The sequence below is a fragment of the Pseudophryne corroboree genome, chromosome 9 (assembly GCF_028390025.1).
Source record: "Pseudophryne corroboree isolate aPseCor3 chromosome 9, aPseCor3.hap2, whole genome shotgun sequence".
Classification (NCBI taxonomy): domain Eukaryota; kingdom Metazoa; phylum Chordata; class Amphibia; order Anura; family Myobatrachidae; genus Pseudophryne; species Pseudophryne corroboree.
Genome location: NC_086452.1, coordinates 272,223,180 through 272,250,112, shown reverse-complemented (window position 1 = coordinate 272,250,112; position 26,933 = coordinate 272,223,180). Strand labels below are relative to the sequence as shown.

Here is a 26,933-nt window from a genome sequence, read left to right as displayed (position 1 = left end):
CACGTGGGCGGGGAGCAGGTGACGTCATCAGACTGTTCCGCCAATCCAGCGGAGGTGGGAGATTCAAAGTCAGATGCCGGGCAGAGCCTCGGCGCCTGAGTATCGTCTTTTCCCCTGAAGTGGATGCCAGTGCGTTTGTTCCCGGCGAATCTCTCTGCTGTTGTACCCTAGTGTCTCCGGCATTTCCAGGTGCCAGTTGCTGCACAGTTTCCAGCGTTCCCAGCGGCTGGTGTGTTCCTCTGCGGTCCAGTCACCAGTGCTTCTTGGAGTCAGCGTGGGCTGCAGGCTAAACGCCGCTCTCAAGTTCTACAAGTCATCAGTGTCTTTAAACACCGCTCTCAAGTTATACAAATCATCAGTGTCTTTAACCACCGCTCTCAAGTTCTACAAATCATCAGTGTCTTTAACCATCGCTCACAAGTTTTACAAATCATCAGTGTCTTTAATCACCGCTCTCAAGTTCTACAAATCATCAGTGTCTTTAAACACCGTTCACAAGTTCTTCAAATCATCAATGTCTTTAAAAAACATCACTCACAAGTTCTTCAGTCACCAGTATCTTTTACCATCAATCACAAGTACTTCATTTACTAGTATCTTTAACATTGCTTACAAGTTCTTCTATAGGCCTGGACATTTCCCCATACGTTCCTTCTCGGCTATGTGACATTGTGCTGCTCCCTTCCTGCAATAAAGTTCTTCAATATTTTCATCAAGCCTTACTGTCAGAGTCCTGTATGAGGAAGACATATATCAGACCATCCCTGTTCCGACCCAACTGTGGTTCCTCTTCCCTACCATCGGAAGAACCCCGAGTTCACGACACCCCCAACCTAGGTCAGTGAAAGTATATTCAGGCCTCATGGACCCAGAGGATCGGAGCCCAGAGGCAAGTACCATCCAGGACTTGGTTTCCCGAGTTCAAAGTCAGGTAGCAGCACAGGGCCAGTACCCGCTCCAGTGGTTGTCTCAAGTAATGTTCCATCCTTCTCTGGAACCAGGTCACGCCTTCAGCTCCCTACTCCTTCTCGCTATAATGGGAATCCAAAGAATTGCCGTGGTTTTCTCAATCAGTGCGAGGTACATTTTGAACTCCTTTCACATAACTTCCCTACTGATTGGTCCAAGGTGGCATACATTATTTTTTTGCTCGAGGGTTCAGCGTTGGATTGGGTGTCTCCGTTATGGGAGCGATCTGATCCATTGGTTTCTAGTTACACCAATTTCATTACGTCATTCCAGAGGATCTTTGATGAGCCCAGCAGGACGACCGCTGCCTCTGCAGACTTGCTCCATGTCCGACAAGGCTCTCGTTCAGTGGGACAGTATGTGATTAATTTTCAGACCATAGCCTCAGAACTGCGCTGGAATAATGATGCCCTCCGGGCTGCCTTTTGGAACGGGCTCTCCGATCGTCTAAAGGATGAGTTGATCACTAGAGATTTGCCAGATTCCTTAGAACAGTTGATCTCGCTCTGTGTAAAGGTGGATCTTCGCGTGCAGGAACGAGGTGGCGAACGTAGTCGGTCAGACCGATCAAGGGTCCGATCTCTTCCGTCTAAGCAAACGGTTATTCCGAGTCCTGATGAACCCATGCAGATTAATCGATCTCGGTTGTCCTCAGTAGAACGTCAGCATCGTCGTAAGGGTAGACTCTGCCTCTACTGTGGAGCCGCGGATCATTTTCTCAAGTTTTGCAAGTCTCGCCCGGGAAACGGGCAGTCTTAGCTTGTTCCGGAGGAGTCGAGCTAGGGGTTTCTTCTAAACCTTCTCCGACAGTGGACTGTTTACTCTCCGTGTCTCTGTTTTCTGAGTCAATAGCCAAACCCGTTAAGGCTCTGCTGGACTCAGGGGCTGCAGGGAATTTTATTTCCCTTTCCTGTGCCCAGAATCTGGGTTTTCAGTTACGGTTGGTCGAACGACCTATTACGTTGACTGCTATCAATGGTACCCAAATTTCTAACGGTCTGATTTCAAGTTGTACAGTACCAATCAAGCTGCAAGTGGGAGCTCTGCATCAAGAACACCTGGAGTTCCTAGTGATTCGGGAGATGCCCCACGATCTGGTTCTTGGCCTTCCTTGGCTTAAGCTTCACAACCCTCACGTCGACTGGAGTTCGACACAAATAACATCTCAGAGTCCATTTTGTCATTCAAATTGTCTCACTCCTGTCTACCCGCTCCGTGTATCTTCCAAGTCAGATGAAGGGCTCATTCCGGAGGCCTATCGGGAGTTTTCAGACGTGTTCTCTGAACAGGCGGCCAATCAGTTACCACCGCATAGACCCTGGGACTGCCCCATTGAGCTCATTCCGGGGAAAATGCCACCTCGGGGTCGCACTTATCCCTTATCACTACCCGAGACCCAAGCTATGTCGGACTATATCAAGTCTAATCTGCAGAAAGGATTCATCCGCCCCTCTACCTCCCCGGCGGGGGCGGGTTTCTTTTTTGTGAAGAAGGACGGAGGGCTGAGACCATGTATTGACTATCGTAGTCTAAATGATGTCACCATTAAGAATAAGTATCCTTTGCCGCTCATCACGGAGCTTTTTGATAGAGTTCGCGGAGCCCGAGTTTTCGCCAAGCTCGATTTAAGGGGAGCTTATAATTTGATACGTATCCGACAGGGGGATGAATGGAAGACCAGGGACGGGCATTACGAGTATCTGGTAATGCCGTTTGGCATCAGCAACGCCCCAGCCGTCTTCCAGGGATTCATTAATGAAGTCTTTCGGGATATGCTATACCTAAGTGTAGTGGTATATTTGGATGACATTCTGATATTTTCTAAGAATCTCACAGAGCACAGAATACAGGTAAAAGAGGTAGTTCTTCGATTGCGAGAGAATCATCTTTATGGCAAGATTTCTAAATGTACCTTTGAGGTCCCTTCTATTCCATTTCTTGGTTACATCATTTTGGGCACGGAGCTTCGTATGGATCCAGAGAATCTCACTGCCATTCGGGACTGGACTCAGCTTCTTTCCTTGAAAGCGGTACAACGATTTCTGGGTTTTGCACATTACTACCGGAAGTTCATAAAGGGATTCTCTACCATTGTGGCACCTATCACTGCCCTAACCAAGACGGGTTCTGACCCAAGTCATTGGTCCTCTGAAGCTGTAGCAGCGTTTGCTCAGTTGAAGGCAGCCTTTATGTACGCTCCAGTACTTCAACAACCAAATTTTTCAAAACCATTCTTTTTGGAGGTTGATGCTTCCACGGTAGGCATAGGTGCCGTGCTTTCGCAGTACGCTCCAGACGGGAAGTTACATCCATGTGGTTTCCATTCTCGCAAGTTCTCTCCTGCTGAGCGGAATTGCACCATTGGAGACAAAGAGCTTTTGGCAATAAAATCTGCCTTGGAGGAATGGAGATATCTTTTGGAAGGTGCTAAACACCTAATTACAATTTTCACTGATCACAAGAATTTGCTGTACCTCAAGACGGCCCAGTGCTTGAATCCCCGTCAAGCTAGATGGGCGCTCTTCTTTACTCGGTTCTCGTTTGTTATTAAGTACCGGGCTGGGACTTTTAACACCAAGGCTGATGCTTTATCCCGTTCCTTAATGGCTTCGGATGAGGAGAATTCTGTTGAGAAGGCTTTGATTCTCAGTCCAGTTTCTATGTCCACGGCTCCCACCGCTCTGGGTCCTCCTCCTGGGAGAATGTCTGTGTCAGCTAAATTTCGACCAAGGTTGTTGCAGTGGGCTCATATTTCCAAGTTTTCCGGTCATCCTGGAGTTCAAATGATGTGGGAGTTTCAACGAAGATCTTACTGGTGGGACACTATGAAGAAGGATATTCAAGATTATGTCAACTCATGTCTTCAGTGTGCTCAGCGCAAAATTCTTCATCTGCCTCCTGCAGGGTTGTTGCATCCACTGTCCCTTCCTAAGAGGCCTTGGACCCATATCTCTATGGACTTTGTCACCGAATTGCCCCTCTCCAAGGTTCACAATACTGTCTGGGTAATTAGTATTCAGAAGTTCCTTGAAGTCAATAAGGTCATTAAAAGGAATCAACATGGGTTTATGAAGGACAGATCCTGTCAAACCAACTTACTTGGCTTTTTTGAAACAGTAAGCGCAAACCTAGATCAGGGTAAAGACGTGGATGTAATTTTTTTAGACTTTGCCAAAGCGTTCGATACTGTACCACACATGAGACTTATCTACAAGCTACAAGAATCAGGGCTAGGAAGCACAATATGCACTTGGGTCAAAAACTGGTTAGATAATAGGGAGCAGCGCGTTGTGCTTAATGGATCTTTTTCAACTTGGAATGAAGTGCTAAGTGGTGTGCCGCAAGGCTCAGTATTAGGACCGCTATTGTTCAATATTTTCATTAACGACCTAACAGAAAGTCTAGAGAGCATGGTGTCAATTTTTGCAGATGATACCAAATTGTGTAAGGCTATAAATACAGAGGAGGATGCAGAGTCTCTTCAGAACGACTTAGTTAAATTAGAAGCATGGGCAGCCAAATGGAGAATGCGCTTCAACACAGACAAGTGTAAGGTAATGCACTGTGGTAACAAGAACAAAAATAACATCTACCTACTAAATGGGGTAAAATTAGGGGATTCTGTACTGGAAAAGGACTTAGGTGTCCTCATAGATATAGACTATTATTATGTAGAAATATTATTCACTCGGTGTGCATTAGGGAACACAGTTTTTTTTCCTACACAGAATTACCCCTCCCCTTTTAGCACCTGAGTGACATTACAATCTGATTGAGCAGCTTTCCACTTTGTGTATTGTATATAGAGAGACATAAATGGGTCAGCATTAGGAGGGATTGCTGACTCCAGAAGTGCCATGGGGGAAGCCGGGGGTATCCCCAGGTAAGCTGGCTCTCAGATGCTGTAGGTGCCATTACCATGTGGCCTTACACTGGGAATTTAACCCAGATATATTTGTAATTATTTATGGGGTGGGTGTGGGGTGCGGTGGCCCCTGTGTCGGTATGGCTGGGCTGCTTCAGGTCGGCACACCCTAACACTTTATTAACACTTATTATTTTTCCTATCACTTTGTATACATTATTTTAATCACACCACTTACATAGCACTTCTGTGCTTCTTATTAACCCTTATTAATTCTCACCTGTGTGCTGACCTGGGGTGGCCGACCTGTGCCGACATCGTGGGGTCCTGCACCCCCGGCCCATACCTAGTGTTAGGGACCCCCAGTGACGGAGAAGCCTTGTCGATCGGCCTGGGGGCTTAACCCTATATCTGCAGATATACGCAACTAAGATCTCCGTATTATCTGACTATTATTATGTAGAAATATTATTCACTCAGTGTGCATTAGGGAACACAGTTTTTTTTTTCCTACACAGAATTACCCCTCCCCTTTTAGCACCTGAGTGACATTACAATCTGATTGAGCAGCTTTCCACTTTGTGTATTGTATATAGAGAGGCATAAATGGGTCAGCATTAGGAGGGATTGCTGACTCCAGAAGTGCCATGGGGGAAGCCGGGGGTATCCCCAGGTAAGCTGGCTCTCAGATGCTGTAGGTGCCATTACCATGTGGCCTTACACTGGGAATTTAACCCAGATATATTTGTAATTATTTATGGGGTGGGTGTGGGGTGCGGTGGCCCCTGTGTCGGTATGGCTGGGCTGCTTCAGGTCGGCACACCCTAACACTTTATTAACACTTATTATTTTTCCTATCACTTTGTATACATTATTTTAATCACACCACTTACATAGCACTTCTGTGCTTCTTATTAACCCTTATTCATTCTCACCTGTGTGCTGACCTGGGGTGGCCGACCTGTGCCGACATCGTGGGGTCCTGCACCCCCGGCCCATACCTAGTGTTAGGGACCCCCAGTGACGGAGAAGCCTTGTCTATCGGCCTGGGGGCTTAACCCTATATCTGCAGATATACGCAACTAAGATCTCCGTATTATCTGACTATTATTATGTAGAAATATTATTCACTCGGTGTGCATTAGGGAACACAGTTTTTTTTTTCCTACACAGAATTACCCCTCCCCTTTTAGCACCTGAGTGACATTACAATCTGATTGAGCAGCTTTCCACTTTGTGTATTGTATATAGAGAGGCATAAATGGGTCAGCATTAGGAGGGATTGCTGACTCCAGAAGTGCCATGGGGGAAGCCGGGGGTATCCCCAGGTAAGCTGGCTCTCAGATGCTGTAGGTGCCATTACCATGTGGCCTTACACTGGGAATTTAACCCAGATATATTTGTAATTATTTATGGGGTGGGTGTGGGGTGCGGTGGCCCCTGTGTCGGTATGGCTGGGCTGCTTCAGGTCGGCATACCCTAACACTTTATTAACACTTATTATTTTTCCTATCACTTTGTATACATTATTTTAATCACACCACTTACATAGCACTTCTGTGCTTCTTATTAACCCTTATTAATTCTCACCTGTGTGCTGACCTGGGGTGGCCGACCTGTGCCGACATTGTGGGGTCCTGCACCCCTGGCCGATACCTAGTGTTAGGGACCCCCAGTGACGGAGAAGCCTTGTCGATCGGCCTGGGGGCTTAACCCTATATCTGCAGATATACGCAACTAAGATCTCCGTATTATCTGACTATTATTATGTAGAAATATTATTCACTCGGTGTGCATTAGGGAACACAGTTTTTTTTGTCCTCATAGATAGCAAGCTAAGCAGTAGTACCCAAAGTAGGACTGCAGCAAAGAAGGCTAATAAGATATTAGCATGCATAAAACGGGGTATTGATGCTAGGGACGAGAGTATTATACTCCCGTTATATAAATCACTAGTGAGGCCACACCTTGAATACTGTGTACAATTCTGGGCACCGTACTACAAAAAGGATATCCTGGAGCTTGAAAAGGTACAGAGGAGGGCGACCAAACTAATTAAGGGAATGGAGACGATGGAATACAAGGAAAGGCTTGAAAGACTAGGCATGTTTACATTGGAAAAGCGGAGACTAAGAGGGGATATGATCAACATCTACAAATATACAAGGTGACAATACACAGAGCTTGCGCAGGACCTGTTTTTGGTTAGATCAACACAGAGAACTCGTGGAGACTCGCTCAGGTTAGAGGAGAGGAGATTCCGCACAATACGGTGTAAAGGCTTTTTCACGGTAAGGACAATACGTGTTTGGAATTCCCTGCCCGAGGGAGTTGTAATGGCGGAATCTGTCAACACCTTTAAGAATGGGTTAGATAAATTCCTAGTGGATAAGGATATCCAGGGGTATGGTGCATAGTCATGCATTATAGTTACTATAAATAGGGATAAAATGCAACGGCTGTCAGCAGCATCAGTCAGAAATTTTAGTCAAATCATCATGCATAGGAGACCACAAATAGGTTGAACTCGATGGACAATTGTCTTTTTTCAACCTCAGATACTATGTATTGACCGTTTCTCTAAGATGGCGCATTTTGTACCTTTGACCGGGTTACCATCAGCTCCCAAGTTGGCCTTGTTATTTATCCGAAAACATTTCCGCCTGCACGGGTTACCTCAGGAAATCGTCTCTGATCGGGGGGTACAATTCACTGCAAGATTCTGGAGAGCTCTCTGTACGGCCTTACAAATAAAACTCAAGTTTTCATCCGCTTGCCATCCACAAACCAATGGGCAAGCTGAACGCGTCAATCAAGATTTAGAGACTTTTCTCCGTGTTTATCTCTCCCTCGCAAGATGATTGGGTGGAACTGTTGCCATGGGCCGAGTTTGCCCATAATCATCTGTACCACTCTTCGACTGGTGAGTCCCCATTTTTCATTAATTATGGATTCCATCCTCAAGTTCCAGAATTACCCATTTGTCCTTCGGAGAATGTTCCTGCTGCAGCCTCTACTCTCCGGCACTTCAGTCAAATTTGGAGTCGAGTTCATGCTAACCTCAAGAGAGTCTCCGGCCGCTTTAAGTTCTTTGCGGATAGGAAGCGACGAGCAGCTCCCCAATACAAGGTTGGTGACAGGGTATGGCTCTTTACCCGCAATCTTCGGTTAATGGTGCCCACTATGAAGTTCGCTCTGAGGTTTATTGGTCTTTACCCCGTGTTACAAGTCCGGAACCCGGTTGTCTGCAAATTGGGATTGCCTTCCCACCTCCGGATACCAAATTCCTTCCATGTCTCTCTCCTTTGCCCCCTTATTTTAAACCGGTTCCATTCAAAGTCCCCGAGGCCAACCTCTGCAGAGACTGAAGCTGGAACAGACTTTGAAATCAAAGCTATTCTTGACTCTCGTTACCTTCACAAGAATCTACAGTATTGGTGGAGTAGAAAGGTTTTGGCCCCGAGGAGAGGAGCTGGATCAAGGCTACTGAAGTTATGGCTCCCCGACTGGTGCGGATTTTCCATTCCAGACATCCAACAAAACCTGGAAAGTGTCTGGGGGCCACTCCTGGAGGAGGGGGTACTGTCACACGCCAGAGGCGGCGTTCACCGCGCTTACCCCTGCGTTCCTGCTGGTCTGTGTTGCGGCCTCCGCCTTCGGTGGTCCACGGGCTCCGGCGTCTGGCTGGCGCAGCTCCCGGCGGTTCCACATGGCAGGGGCGCCGCCATGGTGTTATGCACACCAGTGCAAGCAGGAATGTACTGGTGTCTGAACGGAGAGGGATGCAAAACAAATGAACTCACAGACAGACTGGGGAATATGACATTACATACATAGAAGGTGATAGGGTAACAAAATAAACACAAAGTGAACAGAGAAGCCCAAAGGCTAAGAAACTGGGTGTCTCCCTAGTATTAGGAATGCTCAGATGGAAAGAAGCGAGATGTTGTGATTTAATACGTAGAGAACCCGAAATGCTGTTGCTAAGGGCAACAGCAAAACCCTAAAGGGTTACCAACGGGTGTGGCAGTAAACTCCTTGGTCAGAGATGGAATAATAGACACAAGGAGAGTCTCCACAATCCTAGTCCTCACTTGCAGTGCACTGGTTCAGCTTACTGCCACTAAACTGACACCTGAACACCTTGCACAGTGAGAAAGGATTTTGGCAGGCAAGTCTGAGAATACAGCCGCAAACTTGCTAGGTTCACAGAGTAGCAAAAGAACCCCAGCAGGTTAAACGACTGACTCCAGTCTTACTGCTAGGTCTGGATTGGCAGAGTGTAATACCAAATCCCAAGGCCTATTTGCAGTAAGCAACAAACAAATACAAAGTTTACACAGTACTAGCTAGCTTTCAGGAACTGACTAACCAACAAAGATTGAGCAGCATCTGCCTAACCTGAGAAGAGGGTTTATATAGCAGGTGCTGTCCACGCCCCACTCAGACCTCACAGACTGTGAGCACAAAAACCAGCACCGGATCCCCTACCGTGCACAGAGCCTGTAACCACTGCACAGCAAAAGACCCGAACCGGAGTATCAGCTACGCTCAGGTTACTCCGCTAGCACTTGTCTCCCGGTTGCCATGACGACGTGGCAGCACAGAGCAGGAGACCCTAACACATGGCACCCGGCATCACGTGGGTGGGGAGCAGGTGACGTCATCAGACTGTCCCACCAATCCAGCGGAGGCGGGAGATTCAAAGTCAGACGCCGGGCAGAGCCTCGGCGCCTGAGTATCGTCTTTTCCCCTAAAGTGGATGCCAGTGCTCTTGTTCCCGGCGAATCTCTCTGCAGTTGTACCCCAGTGTCTCCGGCATTTTCAGGTGCCAGTTGCTGCACAGTTTCCAGCGTTCCCAGCGGCTGGTGTGTTCCTCTGCGGTCCAGTCACTAGTGCTTCTTGGAGTCAGCGTGGGCTGCGGGCTAAACGCCGCTCTCAAGTTCTACAAGTCATCAGTGTCTTTAAACACTGCTCTCAAGTTTTGCAAGTTACCAGTGTCTTTAAACACCGCTCTCAAGTTCCACAAGTTATCAGTGTCTTTAAACACCGCTCTCAAGTTTTGCAAGTTACCAGTGTCTTTGAACACCGCTCTCAAGTTCCAAAAGTTATCAGTGTCTTTAAACACCGCTCTCAAGTTATACAAATCGTCAGTGTCTTTAACCACCGCTCTCAAGTTCTACAAATCATCAGTGTCTTTAATCACCGCTCTCAAGTTATACAAATCAACAGTGTCTTTAACCACCACTCTCAAGTTCTACAAATCATCAGTGTCTTTAACCACCGCTCACAAGTTTTACAAATCATCAGTGTCTTTAATCACCGCTCTCAAGTTCTACAAATCATCAGTGTCTTTAAACACCATTCACAAGTTCTTCAAATCATCAGTGTCTTTAAAAAACATCACTCACAAGTTCTTCAGTCACCAGTATCTTTTACCATCACTCACAAGTACTTCATTTACTAGTATCTTTAACATTGCTTACAAGTTCTTCTATAGGCCTGGACATTTCCCCATACGTTCCTTCTCTGCTATGTGACATTGTGCTGCTCCCTACCTGCAATAAAGTTCTTCAATATTTTCATCAAGCCTTACTGTCAGAGTCCTGTATGAGGAAGACCTATATCAGGCCATCCCTGTTCCAACCCAACTGTGGTTCCTCTTCCCTACCATCGGAAGAACCCCCGAGTTCACAACACCCCCAACCTAGGTCAGTGACAGTCTTTGAAACCTAGGGGTTTACTCAGAATGCTCACTATAAAGTAAAGACTTATCTGAATTTAGCAGTGATTCTACATTTACTCTGATAGAGATTCCTCTACACAGAGGAGGTCCTAAAATCTGAGGGAACTGAAACATTAGTGTCTTGTTCCATAGCCGAAGCTGCAACCCAACCAGACGAGACATAGAGCTGTGTCATCTGAGAGGTGCATCAAGCTGCACAATCTCTGTTGAGCATTTGCAGAAAAGAAGCAGCAGCTGCACCAATTGCTGACAAAGTGAAAGATCACATCCACAATGGCACTATGGCAGATGTGTTTATGTAACAATGGTAGTAATCTGGGCCACACATGGAGAAATACTAGCAGGGGTAGATGGCCCAGGAGCTACATGCTGGTTAGCTAACTGCATATTGGGGGTCATTCCGACCCGATCGCTCGCTGCAGTTTATCTCAGCGCAGCGATCGGGTCGGAACTGCACATGCGCCGGCGCCGCAGTGCGCCGGTGCATGGCAGCTTTCATTGCCTAACGATCACCTCTGACAGAGGCGGTCGCTGGGCGGGAGGGGGCTCAACGGCGGCATTAAGCAGCCGTTTAGGGGGGCGGGTCGCAGCGGCTGCATGACGTCTCGTGCAGCCGCTGCGGCAAGCGGAAGCGACAATTAACTCCCGGCCAGCCACAGGAGCTGCGCTGGCCGGGAGTTACTCCTCAAATACAAAGGCATCGCCGCTGTGCGATGCTTTTGTTTTTGTGCGGGGGGAAATGGCCGGACTGACATGCGGGGTGGACTAGCCCTGTGCTGGGCGTCCCCCCACATGTCAGGGAAGATGATCGTAGCTGTGCTAAATTTAGCACAGCTACGATCAACTCGGAATGACCCCCATTATCTGTTATAATGGGAAATGCAGGTTCCTGACTAGTAGTAGCGGAGGAACCTCACTCAGCATAGCTTTAAAATACTGGGCACAGAAGCCTGTGAGAGTGATTACTTGCCCTCATGGTCCATAACCTGAGGAAAAAGTACTGTCAGTACATGTTCAACAGCTGGAGTATCCATCTCCCTAGGTGCTAAATTCTTAAAAGAAAAAAGCAAACCAAGAATGTTCCACAGACAACAAAGTTACGAAAACAGTGTTGTGTACTTTGGCCCTCATTCCGAGTTGTTCGCTCGTTCTTTTTCATCGCATCGCAGTGAAAATCCGCTTAGTACGCATGCGCAAAGTTCGCACTGCGACTGCGCCAAGTAACTTTACTATGAAGAAAGTATTTTTACTCACGGCTTTTTCTTCGCTCCGGCGATCGTAATGTGATTGACAGGAAATGGGTGTTACTGGGCGGAAACACGGCGTTTCAGGGGCGTGTGGCTGAAAACGCTACCGTTTCCGGAAAAAACGCAGGAGTGGCCGGAGAAACGGTGGGAGTGCCTGGGCGAACGCTGGGTGTGTTTGTGACGTCAACCAGGAACGACAAGCACTGAACTGATCGCACAGGCAGAGTAAGTCTGGAGCTACTCTGAAACTGCTAAGTAGTTAGTAATCGCAATATTGCGAATACATCGGTCGCAATTTTAAGAAGCTAAGATTCACTCCCAGTAGGCGGCGGCTTAGCGTGTGTAACTCTGCTAAATTCGCCTTGCGACCGATCAACTCGGAATGAGGGCCTTTATTTCTGAACCCGCTGTGTATTGATACTTGGGTTACATCTTTCAGTGGATTCTATATGTCATCTTTATGGTATGGTTGTCCTGTCCAATTTTGTGCATAAGCCATTTTTAAATAAATACATTTATATTCTAATATGGTCCCTTTCAGGTTATATTCATATGAAATGAAAGACATCAGTTCCTATCATTATCCAGCGAGGACCTAATAGAAGTTAAATGAGTCATTTATGTGCTTCATATCCATTTTTTACAAGTAAGCAGCAGTGGTGCACGCAGGGGAAGTTTCCGAGTACCTGGAAACCCCCCCTGATGAGACTTTTTTTATTTTTGAGACGGAGACATCAGTGTCTCCGTCTCAGTAAAAGCCGCGATCGCGTCCGCGTTCTGTAGCTGCTGCAGCAGAGATATATATATATATATATATATATATATATAGTAGACTGCAATGGCGGCTGCACTCACACTCATACAGGAAACATGATATTAAATGCTTCTACGTTTTGGTTTTATTAAAAACTGTTGTCAGGAATCCAAACATTATAAAAGGTCTTACCTTAAATATATTTACATATTTTCACATACTTTCACATTTAAGGTAAGACCTTTTCAATAAGGGGTAAGGTCAGTGCACTCTTAGGAGGGAAATAGGAAAGTGGAGAGAGAGGATAGAGGTAGAAGGAGAAAAATTGAGAATGATGTAGGAAGAGAACCGCAAAGGGATAATCTGAGTGTCTGTCTGGAAACAATAAGGACCGTGTATGGCAATATTAAGTATATCGTCTTTTATTTGGTGGTAATGATACCGCTATCAGGTGTGTCCAGCAAACCACCCTTTTACGGTGTACCCTCCTGAATGGTACACTCTAACTCTAAAATTCTGGGGTGTTCCGCGTGCCTGTGCCAGCTCAGCTTCCGTTCCCGAGTCTTCCGGTGTCCTTTCTTGTCCAGTCCGTCTTGTCTCGGTCCCCGTGTTCGGTCAGAGACCGCCGCGTTCCTCCTTCTGCGGGTCCCGTCTGTGAATTCCTTCTTTGTCGCTCACGTGATGTGTCACGTGAGCTGAGTGCTCGTTCAGTCCTTGTTGTATGGAGATCCCTCTCTCCAGCCGGGGATAGGTGTCTATAAAGTTCAATGTGTAGTGAGACAAGTCTTCCAACGCGTTTCAGCAATCTGCCTTTTTCTAGGATTACATGCCTTAAGTCCTTGGGTCATTATATGCTTGCTTGATTGCGGTGATTGGTTACCATTCGTTTTCATTTGTACATGCCCCCTTATACTATTGGATGATAATGATTCATCCGCTGTCACTCATGTTAATATGAAAAAGCGTCCTGCTTCTCCCTATATGTAATGTCTGGTTCTACTGGGAAACTATATTGTGATGTCTTACTGTAAATAGGTAATGCAACATAAAGGAAGGAGATGTGAAAATGAACGTAATAAAATTGTTAGTGGTACAAGCAATGAAATGGATAAGGAGGATTATCAGTCATACGAGTAAATTGGGTTTGATGTATTAACATTGATTTGAATGTTAATTACATTACTGAGGTGATGTTGTATTCTATGTTCAGACCTCTCGGTGTGAGGGTTTTGAGAGTGAAAATCCATCTGAGTTCTTCCCTGTTTATTCTTTTCAGAAAATCCCCTCCCCGTCAGTTGGTTATCACCTGTTGTATGGCCATGAATTTCAATTGTGTCGGATCCTGTGTGTGTTTATCTCTGAAATGTTGGGACACCTTTTTTTATGTTCTGTATGTGTTCCGATATTCTGACTTTTAATGTTCTGATTGTGCGTCCAACATATTGGAGTCCGCACAAGCATATAATGAGATAGATTTCTCCCTTTGTGTGCCATGACCGTTCTTCTCTGACGTTGTATGTCTGTCCTGTATTCATGGATGTGAAGTCTGTTGCGCTTTTAGTTGATCTTGAATTGGTGGTTCTGCACCCTATACATGTGCCGCAGTGATGAAAACCCTGTCTCTTTGTGGTACCGTCTATTTTTGTCTGCTGAGTCTTGGATGGTGGTATATGGTTGTGTACCAATCTCTCTCAGGTCCGGGGCTTTCCTGTATACTATTTTGGGTTGTGAGGGTAGGATCTTGGCTAGTGTTTCATCTTGCATCAGGATAGCCCAGTGTTTCTGTATACTATTTTTCCGGCTGCGGTGTTGTATTGTGTTACAAAAAATATGTTGTTACCATGTTGTGTGGTATTTTTCTCTTTGTATTTCAGTAACTGTTGTCTATTAGTATCTTCCAATTTTTTATATGCCTTATCCATAATCTCTTTTTCATATTTCTTGTCCAGAAATTTCTGTGTTAGATCTTGTCCCTGTTCTTTATAGTAATCCAGCTGTATGCAGTTCCTTCTCAGTCTGGTGAATTGTCCTGTAGGGATGCTTTTCAGCCAGTTGGGATGGTGGCTACTGGTTGATAAGATGTAGCTGTTGACATCCACTTTTTTGTAATATGTCCGTGTTTCTATCCTACTGTAGACAATATGAATGTCTAAGTCAAGAAATTCAACCTTATCCTTACTGTAATTCGTAGTGAAATGTAAATTCCGGTCATTGTCATTGATGTATGAAATAAATGCCTGTAGGTCATGTTCGGTCCATTTCCAAATGAATAGTATGTAGTCAATGTACCGTCGCCAGAGGACCAGGTTCACCCTGAAACCATGCCCCTGCCAGGTGTTGTCTTCCTCCCACTTACTCATGAACAGGTTTGCATAGCTCGGGGCGAACCTGGTCCCCATCGCTGTCCCTGTCCGTTGTTTGTAGTAGTCTTTATCAAACCAGGTGTAGTTGTGTTCTAATATGAATGTGATGGCCTTTATGATGAAATCTGTTTGTGTTTGTTGAAGTGTATCATCTTGTGAAATAAAATGTTTGGTGCTTTCAGTGCCATGTGTGTGTTCTATGACTGTGCGAGAGAGATGTCACGTTGCTCGTCACTAATATCATGTCTTCTGTCCATGTTATGTCTTGTAGTAGTTGCAGTGTGTGTGTAGTGTCTCTAAGGTATTGTTATGATCCTGATGCTCAGGACAGGGGAGGTCTTATACGGTGAGACCTGAGCAGCAGGACGTAATGCTGGGGGAAACGGAAACGGAATGGGAATAGCCCCTGGCACCCTACCTCCGTTGTTTTACCTGTGCTGTCAATTCACTCTTGCGAGACTATGGTTTCTTGGGCCCATGGCAGCCGCGTTTGAAGGGCGTATTAAGTCGCCCGCCTGTGGCGTCCCCGTTGCTATGGACCCGGCGGCTCGGCGCGCACGGCGTCCTAGCGTTGCTAGGGACCCGGCGGCTCAGCGCGCACGGCGTCCTAGCGTTGCTAGGGACCCGGCGGCTCAGCGCGCACGGCGTCCCCAGTTGCTAGGCGCCGGGCGGGCAGGGAGGAAGGTGCAGCGGCCGTCGCTCGGAAACAGACCGAGCGGCGCCACGGACCGCGGCACCTAACAGGTATGAGTTTTGTTTGGTCACATGTTGTTGAAGAAAAAAAATCAATGTATCTGGATAGGTTTGAGGTGAGTGAGTTAATGCCTGTAATGATGGGTTTCCCTGGCGGATGTTCTGTGTTCTTGTGGATTTTTGGTAGATAGTAAAAAAAAAAACAGGTATTACCGGATTGGTTGGATTAAGAAAATCGAATTCTTTTTTGTTTAACATTCCCAGGGATAAGCCTTCATTGAGTAATGTCTGTAATTCCTGTTTATATTCCTTTGTGGGATCACCTTTTAGTTTGCTGTATGTCTGTGTGTCTCCCAAAAGACGCCTGGATTCTTGGATGTAGTCACTTTTGTCAGGTAACCCAATCCCTCCCCCCTTATCTGCCGGTTTAACAAGTAGTGTGTTCCTATTCTTCAATTGTTCCTAGGCCTGTACCTCGCCCTTGGTGAAATCCTGCTGTTTGAATCGTGTGTCACTGATCTTGTCCAGATCGTTAACCACTAATTGTTCGAATGTGTTTATGATGTGTCCCTTGATATGTTGTGGATAGAATGTGGATTGGGGTTTGTAATCAGTGTGTTTGAATTCTGGTGTATTGTCGGTTGATATGTGTTGTAGATGTGTTTGGGCAAAAAACATTTTGAGAGTTATTTTCCTAGTGAAGGCCTGTATATCCATGTAAGTGTCAAATTTGTTCATTTTTTTCGTAAGTGCATACTTAAGTCTTAAGATATAATACCAGATTAGATCACACCTCCACCTCCTTGCTGACCTCAACCTTACCCCTCAGTGTGAACATACATCAAAGGACCCATACATACACATACATAGTGAGGACATGGAGGATACAATTGAACATAACATACATTACATTATATCCACACCCCTTATCTTCTGCTCCCTCGCAGCTTCCTATTATTATCTTTATTCTTATTTGTATTCTTTTTTTTTTATTTTATTGTATATTTTATTCATTATTTACCTTTCATTTATTTCTTTTTTACTTATATCCTATTTTGCATTCATAATTTACTCACACTGTATTTCATTGGCACCTTCATTTATAGTTCATTGAGAGTCCCATTAAATTCATTCTGTAGAATATTTTATTAAATTTTCCATCTTTCATGGTCATCCTTCCCTCAATTTTAACCCCCTCCACTTCCTCTATCCTCCTAATCCATTTCATTGCTTGTACCACTAACAATTTTATTACATTCATTTTCACATCTCCTTCCTTTATGTTGCATTACCCATTTACAGTAAGACATCACAATATAGTTTCCCAGTAGAACCAGACTTTACATATAGGGAGAAGCAGGACGCTTTTTCATATTAACATGAGTGACAGCAGATGAATCATTATCATCCAATAGTATAAGGGGGCGTGTACAAATGAAAACGAATGGTAACCAATCACCGCAATCAAGCAAGCATATAATGACCCAAGGACTTAAGGCATGTAATCCTAGAAAAAGGCAGATTGCTGAAACGCATTGGAAGACTTGTCTCACTACACATTGAACTTTACAGACACCCCTCCCCGGCTGGAGAGAGGGATCTCCGTACAACAAGGGCTGAATGAGCACTCCGCTCACGTGACACATCACGTGAGCGGCAAAGCAGGAAGTCACAGACGGGACCCGCAGAAGGAGGAACGCGGCGGTCTCTGACTGAACACGGGGACCGAGACGAGACGGACTGGACAAGAAAGGACACCGGAGGACTCAGGAACGGAAGCTGAGCCGGCACAGGCACGCGGAACGCACCCCCGGCGGTAAGTATGAGAACCAAGCCCGTACCCCCGTTTCCTCTAGCGGTGCACACACAGAGGTTTGACAGGCGGGACGCCGCAACTAGTCATACACCTCACAACTACTGATGCTGATTTAGATTCAGAGTTACATAGGATTCAAAACACCTATGGTAAAGGTATACCCTTAGGGCACACCTGACATTTACCCTCTAAGGGACCTCTGAACATTAGGAGATTAAGGACGGAATACCGACAGAAGGGTACTCTGCCAGATGTACCGGAGAGCGCAATATACTCTCACCAGAGAATTTTAGAGGTAGAGTGTACCATTAAGGAGGGTACACCGTAAAGGGTGGTCTGCAGGACACACCTGATAGCGGTATCATTACCACCAAATAAAAGACGATATACTTAACATTGCCACACATGGTCCTTATTGTTTCCAGACAGACATTCAGATTATCCCTTTGCTGTTCTCTTCCTACATCATTCTCAATTTTTCTCCTTCTACCTCTATCCTCTCTCTCCACATTCCTATTTCCCTCCTAAGAGTGCACTGACCTTACCCCTTATTAACACATATCCAGAGGTCGGACACCTCCAAGCCTAGCAGCACCATCTTCCTGTCTTAGTGAGCGCAGTCTCTCTCCACTTTACCTAAGACCTTTTCAATGTTTGGATACCTGACAACAGCTTAATAAAAACAAGACGTAGAAGCATTTAATATCACGTTTCTTGTATGACCGTGATTGCCATCACTATTGCAATTTACTTTAAAGTTACATCTGAAGGCACTATATATATATATATATATATATATATATATATATATATACTGCTCAAAAAAATAGGGAACACTTAAACAACACAATATAACTCCAAGTCAATCACACTTCTGTGAAATCAAACTGTCCATTTAGGAAGCAATACTGATTGACAATCAATTTTACATGCTGTTGTGCAAATGGAATAGACAACAGGTGGAAATTATAGGCAATTAGCAAGACACCCCCAATAAAGGAGTTGTTCTGCAGGTGGTGACCACAGACCACTTCTCAGCTCCTATGCTTTCTGGATGATGTTTTGGTCACTTTTGAAAGCTGGCGGTGCTTTCACTCTAGTGGTAGCATGAGACGGAGTCTACAACCCACACAAGTGGCTCAGATAGTGCAGCTCATCCAGGATGGCACATCAATGCGAGCTGTGGCAAGGTTTGCTGTGTCTGTCAGCATAGTGTCCAGAGCATGGAGGCACTACCAGGAGACAGGCCAGTAAATCAGGAGACGTGGAGGAGGCCGTAGGAGGGCAACAACCCAGCAGCAGGACCGCTACCTCTGCCTTTGTGCAAGGAGGAACAGGAGGAGCACTGCCAGAGCCCTGCAAAATGACCTCCAGCAAGCCACAGATGTGCATGGGTCTACTAAAACAATCAGAAACAGACTCCATGAGGGTGGTATGAGGGCCCGAAGTCCACAGATGGGGGTTGTGCTTACAACCCAACACCGTGCAGGACGTTTGGCATTTGCCAGAAAACACCAAGACTGGCAAATTCGCTACTGGCACACTGTGCTCTTCACAGATGAAAGCAGGTTCTCACTGAGCACATGTGACAGACATGACAGAGTCTGGAGACGCCAAGGAGAACGTTTTGTTGCCTGCAACATCCTCCAGCATGACTGGTTTGGCTGTGGGTAAGTAATGGTGTGGGGTGGCATTTCTATGGGGGCCACACAGTCCTCCATGTGCTCACCAGAGGTAGCCTGACTGCCATTAGGTACCGAGATGAGATCCTCAGACCCCTTGTGAGACCATATGCTGGTGCGGTTGGCCCTGGGTTCCTCCTAATGCAAGACAATGCTAGACCTCATGTGGCTGAAGTGTGTCAGCAGTTCCTACAAGACGAAGGCATTGATGCTATGGACTGGCCTGCCCATTCCCCAGACCTGAATCCAACTGAGCACATCTGGGACATCATGTCTCGCTCCATCCACCAACGCCACGTTGCACCACAGACTGTCCAGGAGTTGGCGGATGCTTTAGTCCAGGTCTGGGAGGAGATCCTCATCAGGAGCATGCCCAGGTGTTGTAGGGAGGTCATACAGGCACGTGGAGGCCACACACACTACTGAGCCTCATTTTGACTTGTTTTAAGAACATTATATCAAAGTTGGATCAGCCTGTAGTGTGTTTTTCCATTTTCATTTTGAGTGTGACTCCAAATCCAGACCTCCATGGGTTAATAAATTTGATTTCGATTGATAATTTTTGTGTGATTTTGTTGTCAGCACATTCAACTATGTAAAGAACAAAGTATTTAATAAGAATATTTCATTCATTCAGATCTAGGATGTGTTATTTTAGTGTTCCCTTTATTTTTTTGAGCAGTGTGTATATATATATATATATATATATATATATATATATATACATACATTTTTATTTTTTATATGCACACACATACCCACGGAAACCGCCATTACTAAATCCTGCGTTTGCCCCTGAGCAGGGGCGGATTGGCACGCCAGGATGCCGGGACAGTTTGCCGGTGGGCTGAGCTCTGTCCTCTCCATGGTGGTTGTGCTCTCCCTCTCCCACCTCCCCCACAATGCCGGGCCAATACATCTATGTACTGCTGCCAATGGACTCGCTGGAGCCGTGGCTATGAGAAGTTGCTGGATGCCACCACTATGCAAATATCCCAGCTGCAGCCAGCGTAGTGAGAGGCTAGGCAGCACACATATCAAGGCCGGCGGCCTCTCACTGAGCTGGCTGCCTCTCACTGAGCTGGCTGCGGCTGGGATATTTGCATAGTGGTGGCATCCAGCAACTTCTCATAGCCGTGGCTCCAGCAAGTATCTGCCGTGGAGGGCGGACTGCGGAGTCTGCAGATATGATGGTTCTCTACCTGCTGCTGACATCAGATCCTCACCTGGACACCAGCGCAAGGAAGCAGGACCACGGTAAGCAGGAGGTGGGCTGACCGGCTTTGCTGCTGGGAGGCAGCCCCTCTGTTACTCACTACCCTAGCTCTGTCCAACCCCACACTCACACACTGACACACAGACCCCCATACACATACACACACACACATACACAGCCTCTCACCAGCCTCTCACACACTGCCCCCTTTGCCCAGCACCTCACACACTGCCCTCTGTACCCAGCACGATACACACTTCCCCCTGTACCCAGCACCACACATCCCAGCGTTCCTAGGTGGTTATAGGCGGTTGTCTAATCAGATGCAATTGTAACATAGTGTTATAGGAGTGATACGGGCATGTTGCTAATAGTGGTTACGTATTGAGACACTGCTCACATGGGAGGCCATACTCAGGTGCATGATCTGCACCTAGCATAGGACCAGTGAAAGTGTCAGTGGTGTGACCGACGGTGGCATCTAATGATGCACAAAGAATGATGGCACCGGGCATCTCAGTCCTTGTTATTTATACAGTATGCACGGATATACACTAGGGAGCTGCATTAGCAGAAAGTAGCAGACACAATTTCTGTAAAAGACCCAAGGAAGGCTGCAACTGCATTCAACAGAAACATGCCCTATGAGGAGTGAGTTTTCTACCCTGCGTGACAGACTCCACCTCCAATAGGGCCGCATCCAGAAATTTCCCTGAGCTGGTTTTCTATCCCAATCCGCCCCTGCAAGTAAGCATACATGAAAGAATCAGCTTAGCTTTAATTTATCACCATTTCGGGTGTCGATTTAGAGAAAAGAGGGTCCTGGAATCTGATTGGGACTATTTGCACAGTCTTCCTTTCCTTCAATCACCGATTGGTGTAACTAATTTTATCTGCAGTATTACACTATCACATGATTTTTACTTTTCATGTGATTACAACCGGACATTACTTCATTTGATCGGATTGGTATTATGAAACCATCACACCGAGGATTATCAAAATTTTTCCTAGACGGAGGAACTGAAGCTGCAGGCAGTATCTGCAACGCTGCCGCAGCCTCCTTATATTTATACTTTGATGAGCTGATTAAATGTAGGGAGAGCTGCAGCGCACGGTAACCGCGGCAGCTCCCAATGGGGCTTTCGTGAGGCACTGACTCTGGCAGCAGGTCAGGAGGACAGTGTGGGTTAGAATTGCCAGGGGTGCCGGTGGACGGGAGGGCGCGCGTGCGGGGGGAGTGTCTGGTGAGAAGAACTCACTTTTCCCCTTCTGTGATAGCCCGATAGCCACAGCAACTGTGTGCCTGAGTGATGAGTGTGTGCGGGTGCGGCTACGGGGGGAAGGGGGGAACGGGGGTTCAGAGAGGGGGGCATCTTTAATAAGTGGTCTATATATACTCCCACAGTGAAAATATAAAGTGTGTGTGTATATATATATACACATATATATATATATATATATATATATATATAGATAGATAGTATATACATACATACTGTGTGTGTGTGTGTGTGTGTGTGTGTGTATATATACATTGTTTATATATACTGTGCGTGTATACATGTATATAACCCATTTATTAAACCCCCCCCCATCTGAACCCCCCCACCCACACATCACTCAGTCGCACAGCTCATATATATATAAAGAACCATCAGGCAAATGGGCTCCTCCCGCTTACCCCTGCACAGCCACTTAAGTCTTCCAGGACTGCTGGGAGCCCGCTACACCAGCTGCTGCCCATTCTAGGGAGCCTGGCCAGAGACATGATGTGGCCTCCTCCAGAGACCTCCAGCCTCCAAGTAACTGCCCTCCAATGAACCTCTCGGAGTGCAAGCTCTTCTGCCCAGTGTCATTATGCTTCTGACATCTCTCTCTCGCTCCCCATGCCTGTATCTCTCTCTCCCCCATGCCTCTTTCTCCACCTCTCTCTCCATGCCCCTCCCTATCCCCATTACGTCTCTCTCTCTCTCCCCATGCCCCCTCTCTGCCTGTCCATGCCCCTCTCACTCCCCATGCCTCTTGCACTCTCCCCATGCCCCTTATCTCTCTATCCATGCCTAGCTCTCTCTCTCAAAAAAAAAAAAAAATCTATATATATATATATATATATATATATATACAGACTCTCCAACATGACCCGCCCCACTAGGTACAAAATGCTCTGTTTCTGGACTTCCCTCTTAATTTATGATTTCCATCACCTGTGTTGAACTAGTTAAATGATAAGAAAGCTGTTTCTCCACAGGTGATGGCAATAATAAATTAAGAGGAAATTCCAGAAACAGAGCATTTTGTACCTAGTGGGGCGGGTCATGTTGGAGGGTATATATATAGCGTGCAGGTGGTGCGACACTCCAAGGATTTTCACACTGATAGTAGATGAATTACAACGTTTCAATGCCTTTTATTCAAGGTGGCATTTTCATCAGGCAACAACATATAATACAAACATCTTACCTTAAATACCCATATCACCTCGTGTGGCGCCGAACGCCGCAGCGGGACTGCACACCCGGCGGTCGGCAATAGCATGTGACGTCATGAAGCGCCATAAGGCAGCGTCAGAAGACACGTGACATATAGCCCGTAACCATAGGAATATACAACGAAACAATAACGTGTTATGCACCTATCTATTCCCTTTTTGTGAGGGCACCCAGGTTATCATTTCATTATGTGGCTGTGCCGGATCACCACCTCTGTCTGTCTGTCTGTCTATATATATATATATATATATATATATATATATATAGGGGTAAAGCCAAAAGCCAGCAACATCCAATACAATAATAAATAATACTTTTATTGCTGCATATAAATATACTTGCAGTGCATATCAAAAAAGAGTCAAAGAACGGAGACTGGTAAATACATATCCTTAACCAACAGCATGGTAATTAACTTATCCAGCAGTGTCAGGGTGGTAAGCAAAAAAACAGTCATCCTCATAAAAGCAGAGTACGGCTCAACGGCCATTTCGGTGCATCCGTTGCACCTTAGTCATGAGCATGCTCCACTATTGCCAGTGCCCCTCTGTATGTACAGAACACAAACGAATTAAGCCCAATCAAATTGGACTCACCTGTTCCCGATGTATAACACCTGTAGCCGCGGGTCCGCGTTACTGGAAGTACGTGGTCACACCATGGCAACAGGCAGGAAGTTGTTACTTGTAACCTGAGCAACCCTGCATTCCACCGTTGCAAGCTTCACCACAACGTAACTGACATAATCAGTCCGGAAGTGGGAGCCTCGTTACCTAGGTGGCCAGAGTAAACTCTCCCAAATTATGTACCGCAGTGATTAAATTCAAAGCGCACGGCGGCATGATTTGCTCATACGTGCTAAAAACATACATAAATATAATGCTTAATGGGATACATTTCAGGTTTGAAAATGTAATATATAGATACATATAGGGGAAATGTGTCACATACAGACTGAGGGGCAACTGGCAACATAACATATTTTAGAAAAAGTGGCTTAAACGTAAACATGAGGAACATCATAGCATGGAAAACAGAAGGACAGAGAGAAACCGTAATACATACATCAATATAACACAACAATACCATCATCAGGCCCAAACATAATGTTCCTATAGGAAACAAGAGACTGGGCTTCATTGAGACCATTAGGACTAACAGCATTTAGGAGATATATCCACATACAGTACATTCTCTTTGGAGAAGTAATTTATTGCGATCACCACCTCTTCTGAGCGGCGGAATGTGGTCTATAGGCATACAACGAAATTCTCTGAGGGTATGCTTATACATTTGAAAATGTCTTGCCACTGGGGGAGTATTAGTATCCACTTTGACCATAGCCTTTTTAATTGAAGAACGATGCATAGATATTCGTTCTTTAAGTGAACGGATGGTCTTTCCCACATAGACTTTTTGACAAGGGAATATGATCGCATATATAACGAATCGACTATCACAGTCCTAATGATGTTTAATGTCATATGCAATTCTCTTTACTGGATCCACAAACTTGTTTCCCAGACACAAAAATTTACAATTTACACATCCATGACACTTATGAACTCCATTCTTGGGTTGCAACCAAGAAGTGTTCTTAATAGACCCAATATCTGACTTGGCCACAATGTCCTTTATGTTCTGACTCCTCTTATAGCTGAACATCGGATTTTCTTGGCAATAAGGTCCGACTGTATTATATGCCAATGCTTCAAAAAGATTTTTCAAATGTGTCTAGAGGAAACAGAGTAAGCGGTGGAGAACATCATTCTGCTGTTCTTAGTATCTCGTTCACGGATCTGCAAAGTCCGTTCACGTGGTAAATTGAGGCAATGAGTAATAGCCTCTTGAATCTCATTAACAGCATATCCTCTCTCTATAAATCTATCCCCCATTTCTTGCAGTGCATGTGTAAATTCTTCCTCATCTGAGGTAACACGCACAACTCTTAGCAGTTGAGATAATGGTAAACCACGTTTCAAGGGTTCAGAATGAAAACTGTCCGCCATAAGTATGGTATTTCTATCCGTTTCTTTCCTGTAGATTTTAGTGGACCAGGTACCGGCTCTCAAAAAAAACACATACTAAATAGTTTATGGTAGTCTCACTAAAGGAAAGAGTGAACCTGATGTGGTATCAAGTGAACTGAGGACATCAATGAACTCAGTCAGACGGTCAGCTCCACCAGTCCACACCAAAAAGAGGTCATCTAAATATCTCAAATAGAAATATATAAATTGTGAGAAAAAAGGATGTGCCATAATGTGTTGCTTCTCATACATATGCATGAAGAGGTTCACATACGATGGGGCCACATTGGACCCCATCACTGTCCCCCTCAGCTGCAAATAGTATGAGTTCTCAAAGAGAAAATAATTTTTTTGTAAAATCATTTAACAATAGAAGCAAAAAATCTATATTTGGACCCTTGTAGTGTGGACTGTCGGAGACAAGTGTACGGACCGAGTCTAATCCTTAATTGTGTTCTATGTTGGTGTATAAGCTGGTAATATTGAGGGTTACCAACAAACCAGATTCTGGTAAAGTGCCAAGTGCATTCAATTTACAAATAAAATCTGAAGTATCACATAAAAAATAATCCATATTTCGTTTTACAGGTTGCAACCAGAAATCTATTTACTGCAAGATAAGTTGACAAAGAGAACCACAAGACAAAATTATCGGCCTACATCGGGAACAGGTGAGTCCAATTTCATTGGGCTTAATTCGTTTGTGTTCTGTACATACAGAGGGACACTGGCAATAGTGGAGCATGCTCATGACTAAGGTGCAACGGATGCACCAAAACGGCCGTTGAGCCGTACTCTGCTTTTATAAGGATGACTCATTTTTGGCTTACCACCCTGACACTGCTGTATAAGTACTTCCATTAATTACCATGCTGTTGGTTAAGGATATGTATTTACCAGTCTCCGTTCTCTGACTCTTTTTTGATATGCACTGCAAGTATATTTATATGCAGCAATATTAGGTATTTTTTATTATTGTATTGGATGTTGCTGGCTTTTGGCTTTACCTATTAAAACATATTATAAGCCTGGCACTCCTGAAGTTGTTTCTTTGTTGATGTGTGCGGCTTGTCTTATATGATATATATATATATATATATATATTTAAATATGTGTACATATATATATTTACAGTGGGATGGGAGTTTCCATACTTGTGAAATCTTCCCTTGAAAGTCCTGCGTTTGCCCCAGCACATTATACAGTAAAATGTTTAGAATTTGTGCTTTTTGTCATGCTGTTGTCATATTTTACAGCCCCTATGTTCTACATTTAGAAAGGCACCAACTCTTCAGATATTTGAAGGGTCAGTTGTTCTTAAAGTCAAAGCCCATGGAAACAAATAGCTAAATAATTGCATTAATTATTATTATTATTATTATTATTATTACTATTATAGTTACAAAATAAAGACAACATAAAACTATGGTCTTAATAATGAAAAGTATTTTTCCTGTTTTTTACCCCTGTTTTTAGTACCAAGTATTGCAAATAATATACGAGTATGTTTATGTCAATAGCATAACAAAACAAAAGCCTTATCTGTTTAAGCAATTGCATACAAAATTATGTTGTGTAGACTAAGGAATGCATAACTTATTTGTCTTATACTGCAAGTACTGTACTTCAATAAAATGTCATTCAGGTATAAATCTTCTCATGAACCAACCAGATTATATTTATGTGCCTCTATGAAATAAAATGTAACAACTACTTGTTTGTATTTTCCTGTGCACATTTCATCAATGCCCCTGAAAAAGTATATTATTGTTTAATTTTTAAAAAAACATCTATGCAGTGTTTTGTGCATTATTTTCTCAAATTCTTTAACTGCTATCTATTATCCCTGTGCATGCAAAAAAAAAAAACAAAAAAAAAAAACAAGTGTATAAGATTACTCAAGTAAGCTTGAATTAATTCATTAAATGCATGTAAAAACAAAAAAGTTTGGTACTGCAATTTACCTATGTCTTCAATACTGCCTTTTTCGTAGTGACAATAGTCACTTGCTATCGAAACCTCTGAGCAGTCATCCTGTACATCATTGGTTGAAAACTGGT

General features: G+C 44.8%; 1 protein-coding gene across 5 annotated transcripts in view; it reads right to left on the bottom strand.

Moving 5' to 3' along the window:
* PDE4DIP (phosphodiesterase 4D interacting protein) overlaps nucleotides 1-26,933 on the bottom strand; it is a 1,081,329-nt gene that overhangs the window by 120,282 nt on the left and 934,114 nt on the right. For all 5 annotated transcript variants that reach the window (XM_063940306.1, XM_063940302.1, XM_063940304.1 and 2 more), the window contains one exon: nucleotides 26,838-26,933. This exon is cut by the window's right edge and continues 131 nt beyond it. In XM_063940306.1, coding sequence (XP_063796376.1) covers nucleotides 26,838-26,933 — 96 coding nt within the window. The remainder of the gene's footprint in view (nucleotides 1-26,837) is intronic.